Raw genomic sequence first — 25,646 nt, forward strand, 5'->3', positions numbered from 1 at the left:
GGTTCCAGAAGAAGGCTGGAATTCACTCAGGGAAACTATAATGTTCAAGCATGCGTTGTTAATTTTGCCCCTCCCCGCCCCCCAAAAAAAAAAGAAGTTTGAAACAACTGTCCCAGAAGAGGTGGAATACTAATTGTCAGTAAGTCTCTGAAATACCTAGAAATCACATAAGCAGTTCTTTTGAAATGCAAGAGTTGGAAAGTAATGATCAGTGCTGAAACACAATTTGTTCCAGTGGCCACTCCTAATGATGTCTAGGAAGTTATGATTTTCAGGGCATCTCACATGGGAAAGCCTTTTGGAAGTGATAGATTCTAGAATAAAATCTCCGTGAGATCAGCAAAAAACAGTTCTATTTGGCATAGGACATAAAACAAACTTGTCAGAGCAGTGAAAGCTCTTCTGGTGGAATATTCTGGATAATCAGTCTAACCGTTACTCAAGTTTATTGGAAAGGTGTTTAGCATATGAATTACTACAAAAAGATACAGTAAATGTTCTGTGTGCATTTTAATATTGTTATTTACGAAGACAAAAATGGAGAGAATAGACCTGTTAAGAAAAAAATGCAAGTGCTGATAAATGATACTTCTTCCTCAATTCACGCCTCCTTGTGATGTACTAGTGACCACAGCTGATAGAGGCTGGGCCAATAGCAAAATAAAATGATGGCAACTGATGCATTTAAGTGTTTGACACTCAGCGTTAACAAGCATATTGTTCTCTTCAGAAAATATTCACTAAATTGTCTAGGAGATCTCAAATAGGTCACCAAATTCTGTCTCAATATTGGAGAATTAAAAGTGGGCATGACCAAAAGAATTACCATATAAGTTATAGCATGCAACAAAACCAAACAAAAGGGTGAAGAAGGAAGTGCTCAGTAAAAAAAAAATTTCTTCAGAAATTTTTTTAAGATTGTCCAGAACCAAAACTTTCTGTAGAAATATGGATACCCTCCTCCTTGTGGTTTGAGACAGAGAAAGAACAAGCAAAAGGGAGATTTTTCCCCTGTCTCTCCAAGGCTAGAGCTAAATGCTAGAGCCTGGAAGCTCTCCTGAGCTCTTGGGTCTGGTTGAACAACACAGATAAGTCTCAGCTTTATGTATTTATGTATTTCTTCCTATGTCCACCAGTAAAGGAGGAAAGAAGGCTATGGCATGCTGTAAGCAGTTTCCTAATCCAAATTAGGAGAAGGGACAGAATTAGGACCCTGAGATGTACTTCAGATCACGTGCCTACGGGTTAGTTTATACACAACCTGATGTATTCAGAGTTGGGCTTTGAATATAGCCCTAATGTGCCCCACAGGGGTGGATCAACAGTGGAGCTACTGGTGATTCTAGTATTGGCCTCGATTTGAAAATGCAGAGAATTCCCATTTGATTTTATTTCAGACTTAACAAAAGACAATATTTTCACACTTTTAATGAAATAAATCCAAATTCTGTTTCCTAGACACCTGAAGAAAAAAAGCCCTACATACCGTTACTTTAAAGCATCCTCCTGTGTGGCTTTTACCTTTCAAATGTTTATTATTATTGTTATTATTATTATTGCTTGAATCTAATTGAATATCCATCTCATTTCAAATAACATTTAAAAATATATCTCTTTTATTTTGCTTAAACCTCTTCTCTCCATTTATTATTCAATTCAGTTGGATAATTGCATCCCTTAATGACATTACTCTCTATTTTCCCCCATTTCTTTTACGCAGAGAGATTGCAGACCTGAATCTGATCTTTGGTAAAACCAGTAGAGTAATATGAAATCATTGGATTTATTCCAGATTTTACTGTAGTGTAATACCATCAGAACCTAGCCTGTTTGCTTCACCCTTATTTCATCATTTGTTATCAGCAGCAAATTACGACTGTTCCTAATTTCAGTATGGGGTTGTACACAAAAATTCTGATTTTTTTTTCCTCTACTGATGGACTTTCTGTTTTTCTGGTGCAAAGAACAGTATAAATGTGGTGAAAATTCCAGAATATAGGGTTAAGTACTATATAAAGGGGAGAGCTCTGCACAGCCTGTCCCTGTTGGGCTTCTGCTGTGTCTGGGCCCTCTGCCACTGCCTGGAGTGTTGCTCCTTGTCTGCCTTTTTTGCCCCAACAGTAACATTGAGAAGTGGATTGCATTCATCTTCCACTCCTGCTGGCTGTATCAGCTCTTTCTCCCTGCTGGCAAAGTGCAGGTGTGGAGCTGCAGTGTGTTAGGATCCATGAGTTCATGGTTCAGAGGAGTAGGAGGAGGGCGCTGAGCAGTGGGGAGCTGGGGGTCAGCATCTTCTCATGGGTAACTGGTGATAGGACTAGAGGGAATGGCCTCAAGTTGCACCAGGGGAGGTTCAGGTTGGAATTTAGGAGACATTTCTTCTCAGAAAGAGCAGTCGGGCATTGGAACAGGTTGCCCAGGGAGGTGGTAGGGTCACTGTCCCTGGGGGTGTTTAAGGAAAGGGTGGACGTGGTGCTTAGGGACATAGTTTAGTGGTCATAGTGGGATGATTGGACCAGATGATCTTGGAGGTCTTAATGATTCTATTACTCTGTGATTTTGTGATTTCTTCTTCTGTGGAACAAGTGTATTTGAGGGAGTGAAGCACCTGTAGTTTGATAGCCTGCTTCTCTCTATCCTTCATGCTGACATTAGCAGAGGAAAGGCTGTAAGTATTAGAAATAGCCCGAGGAGAAAGGAACAATGCTGGGAGTTGTCAGGACTTATAGTTATTATCAGCACACAGCTGGAAATTTGATAAACAGCCTGATCAAAAATAACAAGAAAATTATTCTGTTATTGTCGATTATGTGCATAGTTCTGTGCTTTCCCCAGCATTTAATTGTTTTGGGTTTTGTTCCCCCTATATATCTCTGTATGTTGGAGGCTATACGGTGCTTAATGTACCGTTTATAGATTTGTATTATGTCAAAGATTGCAAAGACACCCACTACACTTGCCTGCTCAATGCCTGGATTTCACATGTAGTCCCCAGGAGTCAGCACGTTCCTGTGGGAGCTTGTGGGCTGGGAGTGGGCAGAGGGGTGGGGATGAAGCACAGCTTTCCTTCCAACCTAATGACTGCCTGCCAGCACAGCTGAGCTGGCAAAGTGAATGTTGTCATTTGCTTCTGGCATAGTCCACACAACTCGTTCCCGTTTCCCAGAGCCAGGGAAGAGCAAAAAAAACATGTGCCTTGCAAGGGGACTCATTTAAAGCACACGCCCCATGTGGCTGCAGAGATGTTGATTGACTACAGCTTTCAGCTCAAGCAGGATTACTGGGAAAGCAGGAGCAGGAACACTAGCATGTGCAAAAGCAGCCAAAATACACTGAGATAAGTTGGGGCAGTCCCAGTGCTTAGCATCACTTAACACCAGGTGCCTGTGCCCAGGGACGTGGGTGAATCTGCCTGCACTCCTTCTGGAGTCAGTGAGGGGAGGGAGGTGACCCCAGTCATTCTCTAAATGATCCTTTGGATGAAACCTTTTACTTTCAATGGAGGGTACCTACTGTGGGTATGAAAAGTTAGGCAGTATGACTGCTCCATTTCCCTCTCATTGTTTCCCCAGATGCTGCGGGGCATCTGTGGTTCTTCCCTCTTCTCAAACAGGGTCAGCGAGAGCAGGTTGCTTAGGGCTGTCTGCATCTGGGCATTGAATATCTCTTGGGGTGGGGACTCCACAGCCTCTCTGGGCAACCAGTGTTTGATCAGTGGCAGAGTAAAAAAGTGTTTTCATGCATCCAGACAGATTTTCCTGAATAGCAGTTTGTGCCCATTGCTTCTTGTCTCGCTGGGCACCCCTGAGAAGAGCCCGTCTCTGTCTTCTTTACTTTAAATTCCCACTTGGAATTTATACACACTGATACGATCCCCCCCCAAACCTTCTGTACTCCAGGCTGAACATCCCCAGCACTCTCAGCCTCTCCATGTACGACACATGCTCCACTCTCCTAATCTAATCACCTCCACGGCCCTTCACTGGTCTCTCTCTGGTATGTTCAGGTCTCCCTTGTCCTGGAAGCCCAGCACTGGACCCAGCACTCCAGGTGCCTATCACTGGTGCTTAGCAGAGAAGGATCACTCTTCTCAAACTGCTGGCAACACTCTTCCTAATGCAACTTAGACAGAAAATAGCTTTATACAACTCGATTTAAGCAAAGGGAGCAAAAAGGAACAGAACAGGATTTTTGGAGACATGACTGGACATTGCTGATGCTGTCTATTCAAAGGAGTTTGGGTCCTTTTCAGCACAAATGTCATGTCTTTAGCAGCACTCAGTTTACTCTTCCACAGAAATGGACAGTTATTTTTGTTTGCACTTGGTCCCTTTGAAAATTGAAAACTTGCCGAGGAGGCCAAAGGGAGAGGAGGGGAAAGAGAGGAAGCAGGTGGGACTGGAACTGTTAGCAACAGTTTGGGGATGTTTTGAAATAACTAAACAGCAAAGGAGCTTCCGTAAGTCATGTTTTGCTATTCACGTTTATTTTTTTTTCTGCTTAGGTCTTGAATAAAATTCTAAATTCTATTTGTAAGACTGACCCCACACTGCTAGTTTAGTACTGGCAAGCCAAGTGGGAGATACAGACCCGATAAACCTGTGTAGGAACAGCTGTAAAATATTCCAGGGGAAAAAACACCTTCAGTTGGCCAAGAGATTTGGATGATGTCCATGTGGAGAGCAGAGAGCTTTTGAAACACCTGAAGCTCGTGTGGGACACACGGTAGCATTGCAGGAAACCTATAAAGCAAAAGATTTATCAGGAAAAAACTGGAAGACCAGGTATGGTTTTAAAACTGGAGGAACCGTCATCCTCTTGCTGCACATGACTTAATCCCTGTTGTCTCCAAAGCCCCTAGTAAATCATATAAAAGCAGTTTGCTAAGCCATGCTTCTGAGTCCTTTGAGAGGCGCTTCCAGCTGCTGCAGCCCCTTGCTCGAGCTGGCTGGCAGTGCCCATCCTGAGCTGCAGTGGTGCAGAGCACAGCCGTGTACGTCCTCGTGTTGTTCCTGCCAGCTGCTGACACAGCCCGCAAGGCTTCTGTTTTGGAATCTGTTTAATAAAACTCCAGCTTTTAAAACTGACCCTCCTACTGTAGAAACAGCAGCTAAGGTGTTGCTATATGAGAGCTGAAGTACCAAACATTGCTGGGAAGCTTGTTCCTCTGCGTGGCTGATGTTTGCTTGCAGCATTTTAGCTAAGGGTATGTGTTTTTTAAGCTCAGCTTTTATTGCTGTTGCTGCTTGTGACACAACTCTGCAGTTTCAGTATTTTTCTTGATCTCTAATCTGCATTGTGTTGCCCTTGCTAATATTAAAATGTTCTCCTGCTAGAGTAATCTCATTGGGAATAGACTTGACACCTTTACTCGTGCTAAATGCCTCCCTCTTTGCTGGTTCCTTGTTTATTGTGAATCTGTCTCCAGCATTTGTTTGGAGTTGAAACATGTTGCCTTTTTTTTGTTTTCCTTTCTTGTTTTTTACCAATCAGAAAATGCAACAGAAGATGAAGAACGCTGCTTGAATCGTCACATTGCATGGTTGGAAGCTTGGAAGTTGGAAGCAAATTTAGAGTTTAAAAGAATAAAATTTTCTAAACAAAGAAATGCTTGCAGAGTGACCTTTCCCCTTCTTGAAGAATTAGTGATTGTGCAGCTGTTCTCTCCTGTATTTTCCTAATGCATATTCATAGATTTTCACAAGGAAAAAAACATGTTTGGGAAACCATGATTCTAAGTTAATTAAAAAGTTTTTCATTTTAGAAAATTAAATGTGTTGGCAGTGGCTTACTCATTGCTAATGGGTAATTGTACTTTTTCAATAATAATAAGAGATTCAATGAAACTCTAGAAGATGTTAGAATGTGATTAACTAGATAATCTGTATATTTGAGTTTTTATTCCCAAATAAGATGGATCTCCCAGAGCCAGAAGTGTGAGTTTATATTTGATAATTATATGAGACTCTTGAGTTTTCTTGCAAATTATAATTCAATTCTGAAGGGGAAAAAAAAAAAAGAGAGAAGGAAGAATGGGTGCCTCTAATTACAGGAAGACATTGTGACTGGCTTGGTCAGCTTGTTCAGTCCCTCATTTCAAACAGAACAAGGCAGAGTATGGGCCATGCTGTGCTGGAGCTGCAAATACAAATACAGAACCCACCAGTCCCAAATTATACCTTCCTCAAGTACTGGTTGTTTCTGTGGAACAGTTTCTGAAAGTGTTTATTAAGATCTTAGCCATGGTTTTCATTGATTTAGTAGAGGATATTAAATGTTGAGGAGCATTAGAGATGGCTGGAAGGTGTTTAGGATTTATTGAACAACTTGTGGCTTGAGCAAGCAGCTTACCAAAACAAGGGACCTGCATCACAGAGGCAGAAAAGCTGGGTCTCATTTCTTTGAATCTGATGATAGGAAAGGTTTTATGTATGGATTTTTGTTCAGCTCTATATTCAGGTATTCTTACATATGTGCAGACCCACTCTTTTTCTATGGTGTTTTATGACCACATTACCAGTAATAATAAAGTTAACTTCAGAAGATGGTGCTGATTCACAGGTCTGTCTGTTTAGTACCGGGTCCAAGGGCTGTAAAGCTAGCAAAATAAATGCAGAAAAGTTACTTTTACGTTAACAGTAACAGAAAATTTGCTAGTGAAAAACACCTGATCTTAAAACACCTGATCTTTGCCCATCGAAAATGCTTTTTTTTTTTTTTTTTTTTTCTTCATGTGTAAGTGCTGTTGAGAAAATATTAATGGAGGTAAGGATCCAGGTGAAAAGAGTCAAGTAAAAGCACACTTGGCTAAATTAAGAGAGCTAGAAGATGCCTTGTGAATCTGCCTAAGGTAGTTACCGTAATTGCTGAGAATCTTTAATGGTCCTCTGGATCCTAAGCAAAGCACCTTAAGACTGCAAGGGGTCACATAGTTTAAAGGAGAAAAAGAAAAAAAAAAGGGGGGGGAACAAACAGGCCCCTTAAAGATTAAAACAAATGAAACAATCTGTTGTTTCACTTAAAAGTAATCTGAACTGGAATTACTGTACTTTAGTCTCTGTGGGATTAAAATTCAGATTATGTCAAATTAGGTCAATCTCATACACAAGAGGATGGGGACTTCAAAGCTAAGGCTGGGACAATTGTTCTAAATACTATAAATTACATACCCACCCTTTAACAAGACAGCTAATTTCTAGGCATCTGCACATACAGGTAGGCCTGTGGTAATTAACTGAAAGGTCAAACTCTCCAATATGGCTGAGTTTACCAAAATGTGTGGATGGGAGATTGGCAAATATCCAAAGCGAGTTTGGCACAAGCAGTCTGCTGCCCTTAAGTAGCAGCTCTGTGAGTCCATGTAGTAGGGTTCCTGTAGTTCAGAGAAGATGCAAGGCCAGGAGCAAGAAAGTGCTGAAGCATCTTGCAGGGCTGGAAGAGGAAGGAGGTGCAAAGTATGGGGAAAAAACATCTGCTTGCTGGAAGCACGCCAAAAGATTGTGGACCAGGTCTACCTTCAGTTGCTCATCTAGTAGCCAAGGTCCCAAAGATATCTCTAACTGGAGTTTCTACCTTGATGGGTTGTAGCACTTTTCACTGTCCAAAGACTGAATTTCTCAATTTCGTACCAGCTGAATGCTTTGTAGAAAGCCACCCCCCTTCTCAGTATTACGGGTGTTTGTGCAACTGAACGGCCTTGGCAGGGATGTCCCGGCAACCCTGACCATCCTGTGGGAGGGGATGCTGTGGAGGGGATGAGGACAGACCAGGCAGGGATGTCACCAAAGACTCCCCTTTGGTGGCCATGTGGTGTTTCGGGATGAGACCTGGTGACACTGGTAGCATGGCACTGGTGGTTATGTTGGTTATGGATAAACCAAGAGGAATGGGAAACTTTGCGCCTGCTCAAAGATGGTTCCTGTAAAGGGAGTTTTATAAATATATTGATTCTCTGGAACAGAACAAAATATCTCCTTCTGAGGAGAAAGAAACTAAATTTAGTAATAGGGGAAGATGCCAAAAGCAATAGATTAATATCAGGAATGGGTGGTGATATGGATTAGAAATCAATGCATTCAATGTGGTTCTGTCATTAGAGGCAGATGCTATACTGGAAGATAAAAATGGAAATGCCAAGCTTGGCTCAGGAAAGAAATTATTCATCTCTTTGCAGTGCTGTACAGGACAAGTTAAGTACTGTGTGTCATCTGATTAAAAAATAACTGAAAGACATCTCCTGTCATGAACAAACTGTAGTACAGTAGTACTGGAACAGGTTAAAGGAAAGGATTTCTTAAAAGATACCTCAATTGAAAGGCCAGTGTCAATAGCACTGAAAGTTCGGTATGTACATACACACAAATGAGTATTTTGTGTCTGTATGTTTTATGTGTAATATTTACTAGTATGTCTGTAAGATATATGTAAGATATATGTCATGGATATCTCTGGAGTTAACAGTGGTGATAAACCAGTGTGTGGAGCATCCAGTGGTTTATGTTATAAACCTCTCTGTCCATAACCCTGCACCTGTGAGGAACAGCTGCTAACATGAGTGTCATACCAGAGAGATTTTCAAGAGAAAAATAAAGAGGAATTCTGCGGGCATCCCTGAATGTGTGAAAATTTTTTGTTAAATTAAAAAGAAAAAAGAAGTGAAGTCATCTTTTTTCATCCCTAGTGTGAAGAAAAGCCAGAAATTACAGAAATCACTAAAAATGAGAGGCAGCTTTTCAACGTGATACTAGCACTATGGTGAAATGGAGTAGTACTTTCCAACGGAAGGAAAATACCCTACCATCAAAGTCAAAAGAAAATAAATCTTTCACTTAGATGATACTATTATTAAAGACAGAAGAGATTTATTTTCAACATTAATTTAAAGGCAAATGAGCAGTCTTTCTCCAGGCCTTGAGATATGTGGGTGAAAGATGTATTTTTCACCATTTCAGCCTCTAACGTTCAGGCATAGCTTAGGTTCCTGTTCACTAGGGAATCTGTAAAGTTATGTTTTGACTAAAAGCAGCAGTGAGTGCAAAACAAGTGATGCATTCGAGCTTTGCCGCTAATCAAGTTTAAAATGATCACAGCAACTTGGCTAATTGTATTAATTTATTTCTTCTTAAGGCAGAATGGGGAAACAAAATAGCAAGCTGGCCCCTGAAGTTATGGAAGATCTGGTGAAGAGCACGGAGTTCAATGAACACGAGCTAAAACAGTGGTACAAAGGCTTTCTAAAGGACTGTCCAAGTGGAAGACTGAACCTTGAGGAGTTTCAGCAGCTCTACGTGAAAGTAAGTTATTATTAAGTTTCTTCTGTTTGGCCTTCAAAAAGTTTACAAAGTAATAAAAACAAAAAGCAAACACATGGTCAAGAGCTGTCCTTCATTTAAACTAAGGAATCCTTCATTAGGAGAAGCAATGCTGGATACAGGGAGGTAAATGGGAAGTGCTGCCCTCATTGAACTAGCACTTCTGATAGCTACAGTGACCAGTACCAAAAGTTTAAGGAAAAAATACGTGGTTTACTCAAAGAAATACAGTCTCTTCACTCTGTAATTTATGAGCCTTTTTCACCTTCAGTAAGAGGTTGCAGCCCTATTCAATAAGCCATACTTTACGTATTTAATACCACTGGAATACAAACCCTGGACCTACTCATATAAAAGACTATATTTCTTTTGGTTTCAAACAAAAGTAGTGAGGCTTCATGGCGGTATGTCCTCTGCAGATAAATTATGCACTGTGTACAAAGGATTTCCTTCTCTAGATTTTGAGTACTACCTTTCTTTTTTCTCTACTGTTTCTTTGCCCTTGATAGATATGAAAGGAAAGGCATGCTGCTGTTCAGTTTATTTTCTTTTTATTCTTCATTATTTTATCATGTCCAATGTAGTCTTTTTCTTACATTTAGTATGTATTTATTCTGTAAAAAGAAGTGCATGGGGGCAGCATGAGAAGTGTATTCATGTTACAAAGATAATTATATTTTAATTCAGAATCGAGTGTCTGCCTAAAGGTCAGAGACTTCAAAGTAATTTTAATTAGGGGGAATACTGGATGGTGATGATGAACACTAGGATCAGAAACAGTTCATAAATACGTGAGGCCCAATAAAAATTTAAAAAGCCTTTCAAATGTGTTAATACTGAGCACACTGACAATTTCTGCAGACAAGTGGGACTATCTGTCTTTTCCCTTAAATGCATACTACAGTCCTATCCTCAATTTCTTCAGTGTAGAACCAGATCACTCTGTGAATCATCACCTAGTCCCTTGTAATTTCTAATGAGTGGTCACAAAAACTGCTAACTACAGTTTATATAAGTAAGCCTCTGTCTTTTTGTTTTAATATTTATGACTAGAGATGTTACCCGACAATCTTTTTCTTAAAAAAGACTGCCTTTGTAATAACTGTTATTTTCAGATGAAATAATTTTTACTGCCTCAGGTATTGTGCTTGTTATTGACTGATAATTTATAGCTTCTATTTTAAATTGTACTCAGTGTACAGCCACAGGATTAGACACCTAATCATTTCTCTGACGTGTTTCTGAGGAAAGTTAATAGTCTTTACAAAATATTCCAAATAAAGTATGTCAAGTGTTTAACTCCTTGAAATCATTATTTTCTTTTTGGCAAATTACAGAATCACAGAGAATCACAGATTCTTTTGTAATAAATTGTAATAAAGTGATTTTTTTTCAATGACTTTATGTGTTGTGGGGGAAGCTATCATCTGAAAATAGCTCGAAGCTGTTAGGACTTCCTCCCTTCAAAAGGCTGTTTGAAGTGTTTGCAGATAATTCACGAGATACTTTACTCATGGAGGAAGTATCAGAGAGTAAATTCAGGATTAAGTTTACAAAATGGTACTGCAAAATGTAAAACAAAGAGTATAGAAGTACTGAAATCTGGAGACATCTCTGTAGTCTTACTGAACCGCAGTATCTGGCTTTTAGTTTTATGGCCTCGTAAATTTTTGGAAATGCACACCAAATAAGATTGTCTCCTGTGCTTTTGTGGTTATGTTTTTTGAGATCTGCTCTGTAATGTTGCTGTTGTATATTTGGTCCAGTTTATAGTTGTTCTATATATAATGTCTATATACAGGGCAAAATACTGATTTTGCAGAAGAGAAATACGATTAGCTGTAGTAAATCCAGAGCTTTACTTCTCCTTCTGTCACTGAAATGCTTCTAAAATAATGGCCCTCGGCTGTCTGAGAAATTAATGGTCTGAGTGTTGTCAGTGGCGGCGACTTCTTGTCCACAGGATGTTCTGCTTGCCCTGGCTGCAGACAAAACCCCAGATTTGACATTTGATCTTTCCAGGAGAAGCCACCAGAAGGAGACCCAAATCACGATTATTACATTTACAGCATTTCAGTTTGTTTAATGCATATGTGGGGTAAAAATGTATGAAGTTAGTATTTATTAATAATTTCTCTGCATGAACTTACGGTTGGGAGAGATGACATTTTAGTTCTTGGTCTGAACTGAATTTTATCAGAGAAGATTTCTGTAAACAAATATACTTGGAAAAGAAAGAACTACGTTTTTCAGTTCAGATTTACATTGTCTTTAAATGATAATGTTTATTTGTTCAAGGGAGTTGTGTGGTACACTTTCATGTGGGTTGAAGGGTGTTGGTCATCTTAGTAAGATACAAAGAATGCTTTTCTTTTACTCAGACATAATAGAAAATATCCTCAACTTAAAGAATAAACACATTTTAGGTTTCTCAAGAGCATTGTTTTTCGGTTAATTTCTTGAATGTTTCTAGTTACTACTCTACTGGCATAATTACAGAGTGGGGTGCACAAACTTGGAGTGCACAAACTACATTGTTGTGGAGGAAACTTATCTGGAAGATGTGTCCTGGAATCACACCTAATGTATTACTGTTTCTAATGCCAGCTAATAAGCACTTACTCCATGGGTCCAAACTAGACCTGGTCTGAATTAAAACATCCAGAACATGTGTGATGTGGATGGTCCTCAACACTAACTCTTCCACCCTACGCATTTGCGTCAATTGTACTGTGCTGTTTACTGATGTAGATGAAGACTATATTGACTAACAGGGAGAATTACTCTAGCTTGGCTTGGAAGCGTTTGCTATTGAAATTTCCATTAGGAATACAAATCATGCAATGCTTAAAATAAATAGCAGTTGTACAATATGGACTCTACAGTAAAATTATTTGCAGCACTTTTAGTGGAAGTGCATATAAGAATATTTAATCAAGAACACTCTTTTAAATAAACAGTAAATAGGAGGAAATATACTTTATACTGCTGCATATTGCTTGCAGTCTCAGAGGTTTGGTAAAACTTAATCATACATTTTTGGATGCACAGATTCTTTTTGGGATGTGGAATCTGTGATGAGCTATTATGCCTCGTGTGAATCCATGGTGCTGAATGACTGGAGGGCTTGTACAGTTTTTAAATTCATTTACTAAAGACTTGTTTGTATATTAGAGTCCCAGAGCCACAAGGAGACCTACATGTTGAAACACAATATTAGCTGCCCCGACTGTCTACACAGAACATGGGAGTGGGGAGAATTTGTGGATACTATTAAAAAAAAAAAAAAAAAAAAGTAAAAATCAAAGCAGCATGTTGTAAAGAAATGTGCCAGTGCAAAGCCACAAGGTAATGATCAAGACAGGAATTTGTATTGAATTCCACATTTCTCCAGGGTATACGCATCTGTTTCCATATGGGAGTGGTATTCTTGAAACCTCTCCTGCAGAGAAATATCTAGGACATTAGGAGTCAAAGCAAAATCAGGTGACTGGAGTCCTTTTACTTTCTCTCTTTAGTAAGGAAGATAATGTGAATACCTTGTCGTTACCACAGTGCTTTAAGTACTCATCAAGCTGTAGGAAACCCAGAATCAATTATCGTGTCCCTGTAAGGAGCTTGAATCTGTACTACTCACCCTCTGTAACTGCTCTGCTGATGAGATAGGTCCTTCTGGTCTGCTGGCAATGCCCCAATCAACCTCTTTTGCTGCAGGAAATAGTGGTAAGTAGCTCAGTGGGTCCATGGGACAGTCTGGATCCTGCAGTTTCCATCTCCACAGTGAATATTCTAAGCATTAAGCTAAATCCTTGTTTGTTCTGTTCAATTGCTTTTTTTCCTATCCTAAAAATTCTTTAATTCTTTTACCTTACGTAAAACATCATTAGCATTGTGGGCAGAGAGCTGAAGGAATTAGTATACAAAATTCTCATTAAAATAAAATATACCAATAAAGCATGCTGGAATATTCCCATCATTCTTTAGGGTTTCTTGCAGTCTAGAGGGCCAAATACATTTTGCTTCAGATCTTTTGAATTCACTGGATTTAGATGAATATGCCCTAGAGTGTGCAAGGGTGCATAATCAGTACTAATGTTCACAGGAATTATGCGTGTTTATTAAGTGGAAAATAGGCTTCTATATTGTGATACTTGTTGGAACTGGGTCACTGAACATGAGAAGCATATTTTCTGGATTAATTACAGAAACAAGCACCAATAGTGCTTTAACTGGAAGGGTAAGGTTGAGAATTGTAGTATAATGCTAGCATTAAATAAAGTGAGTTGCTTTGTGACTTTATTGCACGTCTATTATTTAGCTATGTTTTGGGGTTTTATAGATAACATTTAACTGAATAAATATAGTAAAGCCATTTGATTAATTACAGTCAAATGGTCTGTCATATTTTTGGCTTCTGTCTCACATTTCCTGCCTTGAAGGGAATTGATTCCTAGTCACTCATTTTAATATCTCTAGGAAGAAAAAAGAATCTCAAGAAATCCATTGATATGTAAGCGCATATGTTTGCATCCTCTTCTTCTCTATCCAGATTTTCAAGACGGGTTGGTCTATTCTCATGTGCCTGGTGACAGGACAAGGGAGAACGGACTAAAGTTGCGCCAGGGATATTTTAGGTTGGATATTAGGAAGAACTTCTTTACTGAGAGGGCTGTTAGGCATTGGAATGGGCTGCCCAGGGAAGTGGTGGAGTCACCATCCCTGGAGGTCTTTAAAAGATGTTTAGATGTTGAACTTAGCGATATGGTTCAGTGGAGGACTTGTTAGTGTTAGGTCAGAGGTTGGACTTGATGATCTTGAGGTCTCTTCCAACCTAGACAATTCTGTGATTCTGTGATTCTGTGATCCTTCTAAAGATGGCACACTGCTCCTCAAAATGTTAGGTTAGAGCTGCATTTTAGACTTTCAGTGCATTTGAAGAAGTGGGATTCCAGAACAACACGGCTGTGTTTGCAGATGCCCCAAACGTAGATGGAGTTCCTCTGGTAAAACCTGATTTTCCTGGGATCATGTCTTTTAACTGGAAGAGGTGTGCTGGCTTTATGAATACTGTTTGGCCACTGAAGTTCTTCCTGTAATAGGAGTAATTTTTAGGTATATTATACTAATAATCCTGTGTTGCTAAAGAACTACAGCATGATTTGAAATCAGGCAGATTCTAAATATGTGTCTACTCATACAACGATTTTAGTCCATGCTGTTGCTACTTTACAGAAGTCTGCATCTGTAGTGCTTACAGTCCTGGGCAATATGGTAGTATCCTGGACAGTAGGGCAGATGCACCACCTGATTTTACCTGCAACTCAGAAAACATTGTATGTATTTCTTTCTTGTAAACATGACTCTAAAAATCCTTAAACAAGTTACTAGTACCACTGTATTATTGGATTTTTTTAATTGCTATGGGATAGTAAAACCATTATTGTTACATTAGAACCAATTAGAGATAGCAGTAGATGCAAACAGGTAAAGAATAGCTCTGGTTCAGGAGCATTACAAACTCTTTTAAGTAAGGAAGAGGCTAGAAAGAAGTACAAGGAACTGTATTTGCATCAGTGAAAGTTTTGCTTTGTGGGAGGGTTGTAGAATGGTCTGCTAAGTGAAGATTCTTAATGCATTTCTCAAACACTTAAAATCCACACTTTTAAGACAATTACAGTAAAATTGTTAGAAATAAATGCTCCTAAAGAGGAAAAAAAAACAAACAAAAACAAGAGGAAAAAAACAAACAAAAAAAACCTCTTTCACTAGAAGTGCAGTGAAAGGAAAATTAATATAGCAGAAGTCAAAAGAGGGAGTGTAAAGTATGCTGAAAAGCACAAAGCACATGTATTTGCAGTCCAACATTATCACAGGGGAGAACTTTTTAGGCTGAACTATGTGTTTAGTGCTCCAAAGCTGTATTGAGTTCTGATGACTTTAAAAACAAAAGAGATCACAACTGCTTTTCATACAGAACTTTTTGTTTGTTTGTTATTGTGTTCTTGTTGTTTTTGTTGTTTTTTTTTTTAAAGGCATGGTCTTGCTGCCTGGATGTCTTCCATGCAAACTGCTTTTGCCGTTGTTCCTCCTCCTCCTTCTCCATATAAAAATGAATAGTCAGGTGCTGTGCCAAAATGTAGGCCTACTAGAAAACCACATAAGAGGCTTATTATATGTTTCAAACAGAAGCTGAGATTGTGCTGTATGAATTTTAAAACAAAGGCTAAGGATGCTCCTTACACATAAAAACAAAATCAAACAAACCCTGAAGGCAGTGTTAACTTTGAAGCTGACTTTGAATGATTCGGGGAAGGGGAGGATGCTGGTAACATGCCCTTCTGCATTTCTTTCTCTGCACGTATCCCAGGAAAAATAATGGCTGGAAGTCATTTTACTGAACATCTTTTTAAATCTCTCTTTAGTATGCAGAGCTTTAAAGATCAACAAGCATATTGAAGAATAAAATATAGTAAATAAACATGAATTCTCATTTAAGCTGCAAAATAGAATGGAAAACAGTAATTTTCAGAAGAGGACTGGCACATAGCATAGTGAACTTTTCTGAAAATATGGCCATAAATCAGACCACTGGATACTAAGAGCCTTTATAAAAGTAGAATGGAGTCACTTCAGATTGAAATCCTAATCTCATTGAAGCTAATGGGAGTTTTCATTCCTGATCCTTATTTAAGAGCTTAGAGCTGCACTGAGCTCTTGAAGTTGTTTATTATCCTGAGTGCTGGGAAGTCTGGTGTGAGCTCCATTAAAATCCAGTCCTGCAAGCTGGATCTGGTGTCTGGAGAGCTCCTCTCATGAAGTGTAAAGAACATACACAATACTAGCTGTCATTTAAAGGCAGCAGTTACTTATAAACTAAATCTGCACGGATAAGCATTGAGAATAAGTAAGGGTCCTGAACTTAGAAAAACTTAGAAAAACAGATCCGGGGGCGAAGAAAGACAAATCCCTTTCTTTTTGCACCATTCTGGGTAGTGGGTAATTTTAAAGGCTAAAATATATTTTTTTTTGCTTCTGTTGCAGAGCACATAATGGCCCATATCCTCCAGATGATCTCTGGAGAATCTAAATCTAGAAAATGAGGAAGTCAGGCAATTCTGAGAGATGAAATCTAAATAACTAAATCTTAATTGCTCCAAATAGCAGCTTGTGGAGTGTCTAGGCTTCTGGGGTGAATTTTCCTGATAACAATTTGGTCGCATATGCTGACACCCCCTCAATGAGAGGAAGGAGTAATGGTCACAGTAGTCCATAAAGCAGTCCAACTGTCCAAAGGCATCTCCAAGGCTTAGAGTCAGCAGATGTGTGTGCGTGTGAAGGTTTAGACAAAACCTCTAGTTGTTGCTAAGTATTTGCTAAGTATTGAATAGTTCTGTAGTGCAGTGGTTGTATATGGTTCCTGAAGGTACTCTAAAGTAACTGGAAGTCCAAAACATTGACAAGAGTATGTCCAGCCAGAGCAAGAAAATCCAACCTGGAATGTTTTAAAATCTCCACATGTACATTCATGCCCTAGTTTCCAACTTGTCCTGGTAAAAGAAGCCAGGCTGGGTAAATTCTCCAACAATATCATGTAAATTACTTTTACTGCTTTTTAAAAAGTTATTATTATTTTTTGAATGAAGCTTGCTGATTCCAAAAAACACCATGCATTTTTATAAGGAACCTTGTTCCATTACAGCTTACCTTTGCTCTGTGTTGGATTCCTTCAGATAAATCAAAACAATGAATTTTGGATGCTGCAATTATTTCTGTAGCAAAACACTGAATTAATGAATACCGTTATGATTTCCCTGAAGGGCAATACAGAAAATGTGGTGAAGGTATGACGGAGGGAGCCGCTGTTAACACATAATATGAAAGACCTCAAAAAAGTCCAAACACAACAAATCCACTGTCAGAGCCAAGTCCCATATCTGTTAAGGCATTCAGATTTACTATTTCTTGTAACGGTATTTATTTTAACAGTATTACAGTAATCCATAGAGCAGTTTTCAGGACTGATCAGTGGTTCACTACCTTTATCCAACCTGTTATAAAAGTCAAGTATTTTGTCCTTCTTTATCCCGTCTCCTAGCCCTTCCATACCATCTCAGTGCTTTACTTCTCATTCCGAGGAAGTCTGTTCACAAAACTAGTGTGAACCCATAAGGACTGTGGAGTGGAGTGAGGGATTAGTGATGTCGAATGTACTTTTTAAAGAGATACTTCATTCTCTTGCGATCTAAACAAAATGAATAGAGCGTTTAAACTCTCTATATTGATAGATACAATCAAAATACAAATGGTTCACTTACTTGCTTGAGGTTACCCTTTGTGTCTCTGGTAATTTTTTATTGGTCAAAATATAAATAATGCCCTTCGTTTCTTCATTTTACTTATTTGAAGTAAGTTTATGCTTTTTTTTTGTTTGTTTGTTTGTTTTTTTTTCCCCTACCTACAGAATGGTTTGGGAAGAGGGTTCTTTGACTTCTAAGTATCATACAATGCACATTATAGTATGGTATACATGGCTAGGCTTTCATCATGTATGTACTTTAGATCTACACTGTAGGTCTGTAGTCTACAGTTAAGCTTTGACCGGCCATATTTTAGGCCTTCAATAGCTCTGATTTAGAAAACTGGGTCATCCTAAAACTTGTTCTGAAGACTGGTAAGAATGTGTCTTTTTGTTTTCTGAGACAAAGTGACCTAAGGTCTTTCAGGGACTTTAGTTTGTCAATTTCTTGGTCTAGAAGCATTTGTTTGTTTAAAATAAATAAATGAATAAAAAGCTGTTTGATATTATAGGCTTCCTGCTTCCTGAAGGAACCTTTGAAACCAGGGCATTTCATTTCAGCACTGGAGTAAACTAACATGAAGTCATAGAAGTAATGTAAAGTATTTTGTTTTAAAACATGGAAGTGTTTTTCTCTAATATCAAAGTCTGCTTCCAATATCTCCCTTGCACACAAGACCTGGGGCTGAAAACAGCTTTTGTGTTTTGTAAGGCATAAATGGGAACTTAGAGTTCTGAATGAGTCCCTTGACCCCAATATGACGTCTGTGGCTCCATGCCTTAGCATCACACCCATTCTGCTCCCTCCACCCCAGTGAACTCACCAGATCTTCAGAAAATTACCTGAATGATATGTACTTCCAAAGCTTCCCAGATGGGCTCTTGTGAGTCACTGTAAATGGGTATGAATGCTCCAAAAATTAAAGGATCCCAATTAGTCTGGAACATAGCTCTCCCAGCCATGCATTGCACGTCATTGTGCTCCATGTGCTTCTGGTATTTGACATGGCAAATCACAATTACCACTGTAACGCATTCTGCTCTGAGTAGCTGTAGTTATGCAGGCAGTGAAATCTGAGGTGTTTTAACATGGTTCTGAGCTGTGGAGAACCCACAGAACTCAGTTAGTTACAAACTTAAATACAGTTTTTATCATCATGTAGACACTAGTTGAGATTCCAGTCAGGTTTCTACTAATCATAGTCTGAATGTTTCCAGTACCTTGGGATATCAACTCTATTTCTCTTAAATGAGAGTAAATTTCCATCTTCTCATGTTTAATTAAAGCTCATAGGAATGGTTTCTTTTCACCGACAAACCTATTGATTGCTGAATTGAGATGACTTACCGCTACTTGGCATGAGAATTAGCTAGCTATCTTAATTGTATATTCAAGCACAAACAAAACAAAATGAGAAAAACATGTGGTCTGGAAGATAAAGTAATCAACACAAGGAAATTCAGACTAGATAATACGGTTGCCATTTTGCAGAAATATGTATGAAATATTTTCAGGGGAGTTTGGTGTGAAATACACCTGTATGAGAAGTTGTGAAGTTCAGCTGTCTGGTTGCACTGATAGCCCAGAACTGAGTACTCAGTTTTAAATAGAATTTCCCTGTAGACCAGAGAAACAGCAGTATAGGCATAAGTGTAAATCATCACTACAGTTTACCACAAAGTGAGTATAAAAAAAAAAAATAATAAAAATTTGTGACTCATTAACTGGAATTTTATATGGACCTTGTCAACATTTTTCAATAGAAGCATACTGAATTACGAAGTTATTTCTAGATGTTTGTATCCCCTTTAGGTTGGAAGGATATATCCTAGAATTACTGTTATTCCTTGCTTAGGAATTACACACCTGTATGCAAACTCATGACTCTTCACAGCTTTCTTTGAAGGGAATTCACTGTTTTGCTCCTTCCTGTCAAACTGATCATACCAGGGGACAGCTAAAATCCGATTGCAAGATACATGAGTTCTGGCTACGTGATTCCTGTTCTTGTTGCCAATACCAAATACCTAAGAACTGATGAAAAGTAAGGAACAATTGCTGAATTTGCTTTCATGCTTTTTTTCCCCATTTGTTTTCAGGCTCCAGTTATCAGTATTTTGTGTGTCCGTGTTGACTACATCTCTGCCTCTCTTCTTAGACCTTTTTTTGGACTGGAAGCACTTTTAGTTGCATTGGTATTTATTAATGTAGCAATTACAATGGCTAATTTTATAGTACGTGTCAATGCAGATAATTATGTAATCAATTAAAACTAGATATTGTGCAGTGATAGCCTTGCAAGGCACTACAGATAAAGCCCACAGATGATTTTGGAAGACAACCTCCCTCCTAGCATAGTTTTGCTTTCACTAGAATAAACTCCAGCCAGCTGCTTCTCAGCCAGGTGTTAAATACAGGTAGCTGGAAGGTGATGCTCTTTGGACGTTGTCCCAGTGAAATGCTAATATCCTCAGGTCCCTTCAGTCTCCCTACCCACACACACGTGTTAGCCCTGGCAAGAAAGGATGCAGTTCTTCATCCCACTAAATCACTGCTTCCTGCTTTCCCTCTCATGGATGCTGGTGTCAGTTGGGCAGGGCAGGTGCTGTCCCCTCTGCTCGATTAGCACTCCTAACTTCATTTAGAAGTAAACCACATCTCCTTTCCTCAGGGTTCAATTTCTACATTTTAGTATCCAGCATCTTCAACCCAATGAGTCTTACATTACGTGTGGGTTGGTAAGCTTTGTGCAAACATTATTTGCGTACATTGAACTTTTCCCAGTTTCTTAATTAGAACAAGTCACTTAGGTGGTGATTCACTGCCCTGAGCTCACAATTGCATAGTGATGACCAAATCCCAAAGCTGTATTTGAAAAATACAATCCTACTGTTTTGTGCACATCTAAAGCTGCAGAAAGGTACAGCTGAGCGTCAGCTTCACAGTAATAGTACTGCACACAATTTTCTTCTCATCTCTTCTGTTGCTCATTTGTGCAGAACAAGGGACTCTTTAACATTACATTTATTGCTTTAGAAACTTAGAGTTCCCAATATTTGACTTCTTTAAATAATATTGCATTTTTTTAAGAAATGTAATACTTCAATAATACTTGACCTGAGAAGGGTTTTTTGTGTTCTAATATAAAGTGGTTCTTAAAAAGTCAGAAAGAAAACTGCAGTTAAAATCTAGACCAGCTCTTTAAAGATTATCTAATGTCTTTTTTTTTTTTTTTTTTGAGCTGGAAGAAATGCTGGTATGTGAAATATGATTCTGAAAATGGGCCTTTATAATGGAAATAGTTATGTTATTTAATTGTAAGGATGCTGTATTAATATTGGCTTACTGAAGCAATTATTTATCTATCAATTAGTTTTTTTGCTACAGATAAATACATTATGTAACTCAGGGAGCTCAACAAATTGCTGGCATTGTGTTAGAACTGCAAACTCCATACCGCAAATTAGCCCCTATGGTGTCTTAGTGTATCTGCTCATTTATTTTTAAGATTCTTTTCCCCTGGAGTTTTTCTGTATGGCAGGAAAATGGTGTTTAATGGACCTGATTTTATTTTCACAGAGCCATAAATTCTGGAGTTATTCTAATGTACGGCCAAGAACAGGGAGAATAAGCATGCTCTCTACTTCTTGTGTCTTCTACCCTGGGGTGTCCTTGGAACATGAAAGATCATGAAAGAGAGCACATACTCTAAAAGAACATGTACGGAAGCCCTATCTTCATTCTCTGAAGATTAGGTTGATCATGTAGAAAATCACCAGCAGGTCCTGGGCAATAAAACTGAATAATAATAATTTAAAAAAAAAAAAAATGGTGGAAATAAAAAGTCTTCGTATGAAACAGTTTCTTTTAAAGTGATGTACCTCTTTGTTACCTCTTTATGTAAGAAAAATTACATTTCTACAAAGTAAGCAAATCTGTTTACAAAGGCAGAATTTAACATATTCAGTATGAAAGTTACATTAACATGTAGCCAAATTTATTAAAGGCTTTAGAAAAGGATTAATTTGGCACACAAATTTCTAATAGGCATCCTGTAGAAGGGAGCTGTCAGTGGGAAATTAGCTCTTTAGCTCTATCCAGCAGGCAGTTGACAGTGTGAGGTGAAAGAACCTCATTCTGACTCCATCCAAGAGTGGAATTTTTCTTGCACAGGCACAATAAATACATTTCTGCTAGAAATAAAGAGGCTGCCAAATCAACCTATCTGAATAAAAAGTATGTTGTGCTTTACACATGGGAAAAGTGCTTGAGAACAGTTAATCCCTATGAAAACATTACCCCTGCATTATCGCCAGTAGTACATGCCTTTGGGCTGCTTTCAGTTATTTGTTTCCACTTTCTATACATGCACCCAGTGTTCTTTATTTCCATGTGATTGTTCATCTCAATCATTTTCTTTGCTCTCGTCTATTTTGGGCTCGTGCGCATGCTTTTTACGTATTGCCAGAATACTGTGGGCTATTTTTAAGTTTCCAGATTCATAGAAATACTGTTCTATATACAGTGTTACAAAAGCAAGTGCACAGTCCTAAGAGGACCACTGATTTCCATGGGATAGCTACTGTCACTGATAAGTACACCAGTGAGCAAAAACACTTCTTCCTCTTCTTCTTCCCTTTTCTGTACAGGAAAAACCTGGAATGGCGTAAAAATCCCATGGGTGGTATGAGTTAACATAGCTCACTGGTTGAAGCATTTTGATGCAAAAGACAAGAGAATTCATTTTCTTCCAGTTTTCACTGCCAGGACATTGGTGTAATAGCTAGGTCAAGGGACAGCTGAAGGTTTGTTACTGTGCAGACAAGAATGCATGTCTTGGAGCCAAAAGAACAAGGGGGAAAAAATTACAAGGAAACTTTTTTTGTTTTGTTAACTAATATTTTGTTAGCTAATTCTTGCTAACAAAATTCTGGCTAAACACACTAAATGGAATATGATGAGAAAATATGTTTTCTACCCCAAGAAGCAAAAAACCTTCCCTCTTGCTGGAGTGGGTCAGCTGATGCAACCTTGACATCTCCAAGGTCCTGCACAATCCTGGCTGTCAGACATACCAACTCCTGAAATCTACCCCTATTTATTTATTTATTTAACCATAATGTGCTTTGCTTTTCTTCTTTTAGAAAGAAATATATAACCATATATAAGAAATATATAACCATAATGTGCTTTGCTTTTCTTTTAGAAGAAAAGCAAAGTGAGAACCTTTTCTTCTCAGCTCCTCTCTTTCTTTCCTAGGGCACTGGCTAGATGAGTGGCATGGCCTGATGTGATGTGTGTATCTTTGTCTTTTTCTTCGCCAGCTTTTGAATTTATGCAACTTTGTCTTCCTGGGCAAGGGATGCTGTGGCTTCAGCAAAACGAGAAGCTTGCTGTTGGTTGTGCTCATTCAGCCAGTGGGCTTCATCATTTTAATTTAGTTCTCTCCTTACCTGATAAAAAGGGCATTCCAACATCAGAAAGCAAGCCCAGTCCTTTATGCAAAGGGTGACTTTAATTTATAGCTGAAAATATATGTAAAATATGAATCTATGAGCAAGTTTCTGCATAAAAAAGCCAAGTGAGTTGGCACAGTTGAACATTTCGTATTCACAGTTAATGGAGCTTTTTGAGAAATGATTTAAGAAATGGATGTGGAATCTTTTAATTGAATTTAAATGAAAGTTCTACAGAAAGATTTTTCTTAAAAGGAAGAAATTTCTTCCTTTTAGCGTTTTGAAAATATGTATTTCTAATCTGGTATTTCAATTTCACTTTTTTTATTCTTTTATTTTATTTTTATTTTTTGGCAAAGTGATTGGGGTGTCAAACAGTACAGGTTTAGGTAGTGAAAGAAAATTAAAAAGAGAAGAAATAGAGACCAGATATTACCAGATAGTAATCTTACTATAGGCACTGGAAGATTTAAAATGCCATACGTTGTTATAAACCTACGTGTTTTAAACCTTAAGACAGATGATGAAGGGAATGTTGTTGGGGGACATTATCTAGAGAATCCATTCCATGTTTGATGTTGCACATCTGTGATAAGATACATAGTTCTGATAAGAACCGTACTGCCCTTTTTACACAAGTATTCCTTAGGTTACAAATGAACAGATTGAATATCCCCTGGTCCCATTGAAATCCATGGGAGATTTGACACCTTCTGTGGAATCAAGACTTGATTGCATTTTGCCAGTTTCTTGTTTTATAACATATGATATACTCCAGAAAGGAATGACAGATGGCCTTACAATTCATTTTTTTTTTTTTTGTTATGAGAATATGTTCACCTCTTTTTGTCATTTGTTTTGAAATTCCTTCTCTCTTGCTAACTTCCACAGGCAAGTAATCCGTTGCCAAGCTCATCCTCAAATGACAAACATAGTATCTGGACATGCACAAAAGAAGAAGCTGGACCAGGCGCTCCTGGGAACTCCCATTCAAGCCATTGTGTTCCGTTATTCTTTTTTTATTATTTTTCCAGTTCATTTTTTCAGGCTAAGCAAATTATATTAGCACATCTGTTTAGCCAGATGGTCTTTCAAGTGTCATGAGGCAAGTACAGTCAAAATACTGTCTACAACTAGCACAAGAACTGTGGAGTTTGATGATGACTTGATCTTCTAGGAGGTGAATGAACTATGATCATGATGTTTGGCTGTGGCTGGGGTACGCAAAGTGTGTGTGGGGGGGCAGCCTAGGAGACTGAGTAGTGATCTGGCTGGTCTCTGGATTGCCAGTTAGGAACACTAATCTTCCAAGGTAAGGCCCAATAGGTTTAATGTTATCACATTTTTTTACTTTGTTTATTTTTCCAGCAGCTGTCACCAAAACAGTGTTAAAAGTATCTTGAGTTCATTAGAGTAGTTCTCTTTCTTCTGTTGCATCCATCGTATGTGCATTAGTACTGTTGTATTAGTATTGTCTATACTACATAATTAGAAAAGAAAAAAAACATCCAAATTGTTGTCCTTCCAGCTAAAAGAAATTAGATGAGAGCCCTTTCCAAATTATCATGCAGTTGATTACAGCCCTAGAAGGAAGCTTTTCCAGAGGCTAATCCAGCCTTGGTTAACTCCAAAGAATTTGCAGTGAGTGACTGTAACGATAAAGCCAGTTGAAAGTTTTAAATGTTGCATGACGCTTTTGCATAGTTATTAAATTGGCCCCATAGACCTCAAAAATTCCAGTACTGCAGCAGAAGATTTTGGGAACATGTTATTACAGGAGATCAAAGGCGTATCCAGTGGACAAATCATCTCATTACAAGATAGATTTTGAGAGGTGGCAGAAACCATTCTCCCCTAAAGGGTGCCGGTGAATTGTTAGATGGCTAGAACTGGGAAGAGGTGTCCAGACACTGGTTAGAAGTATTACAGAGAAGAAAAACACATAATACATTAAAAATTAATCCTAATTACAAGGTATCTTAGAGATTTTATGTCATTTTGAACATATAAGCATGTTTCATATCAAGATCTCATGTTTTCTTAGCAAACTGTAAAAATCACATAAAGTTTCTTCACATACTCTTCTTTGCGTTGTTAAAATCAAAGACCCTGTCTTTGATTTGACCAGCTGCTGTGGTCATTGGCAAGATTTTCTTTCCCTTTGGTGGAAGCAAAATCAAGTCCTTGGTGGACTCAGATAATGGGAAGTAGAAACTGAAATACTTAAAGGGAAAGTGTGCTTGTAGGAATTTGTAAAATCTTTCTTTGCTTAGCTTAGTGCAGTTTCATAGCACAAAAAATATGATTGTTTCTGATTTTTATTAGTTTTATGATAATTATAATAATTACTTTAAAAGTCACAAGCCAGGAAATTCTAAATGAGACAGTATAATTATAATATATAACCATAATAATGCTTCCTTCCATTCCTCACTTGGGTATTGTGAGGCTTAATTAGTTAATGTTTGTGCAGCAGTAAAATGAAAAACACTATACAAGTATTAAGCATTTTTTTCCTGGTTCGATTCTTCAGTATATCTGATTATCTTTAACAAACGTCTTAAAGGGGGACAATTTAAAAA

The 25,646-nt window shown here is 38.3% G+C and overlaps 1 protein-coding gene across 5 annotated transcripts in view; it reads left to right on the forward strand.

The window, feature by feature from the left end:
* Positions 1-25,646, forward strand: part of VSNL1 (visinin like 1) — an 89,207-nt gene that overhangs the window by 28,684 nt on the left and 34,877 nt on the right. For 3 of the 5 annotated variants that reach the window (XM_082758229.1, XM_082758230.1, XM_082758231.1), the window contains exon 2: positions 9,127-9,293. In XM_082758229.1, coding sequence (XP_082614355.1) covers positions 9,132-9,293 — 162 coding nt within the window. In that variant the 5' untranslated portion in view covers positions 9,127-9,131. The remainder of the gene's footprint in view (positions 1-9,126; positions 9,294-25,646) is intronic. The other 2 variants (XM_082758232.1, XM_082758233.1) reach the window with 1 other exon arrangement.

This window comes from Aythya marila, assembly GCF_965140915.1.
Source record: "Aythya marila genome assembly, chromosome: 3".
NCBI lineage: Eukaryota > Metazoa > Chordata > Aves > Anseriformes > Anatidae > Aythya > Aythya marila.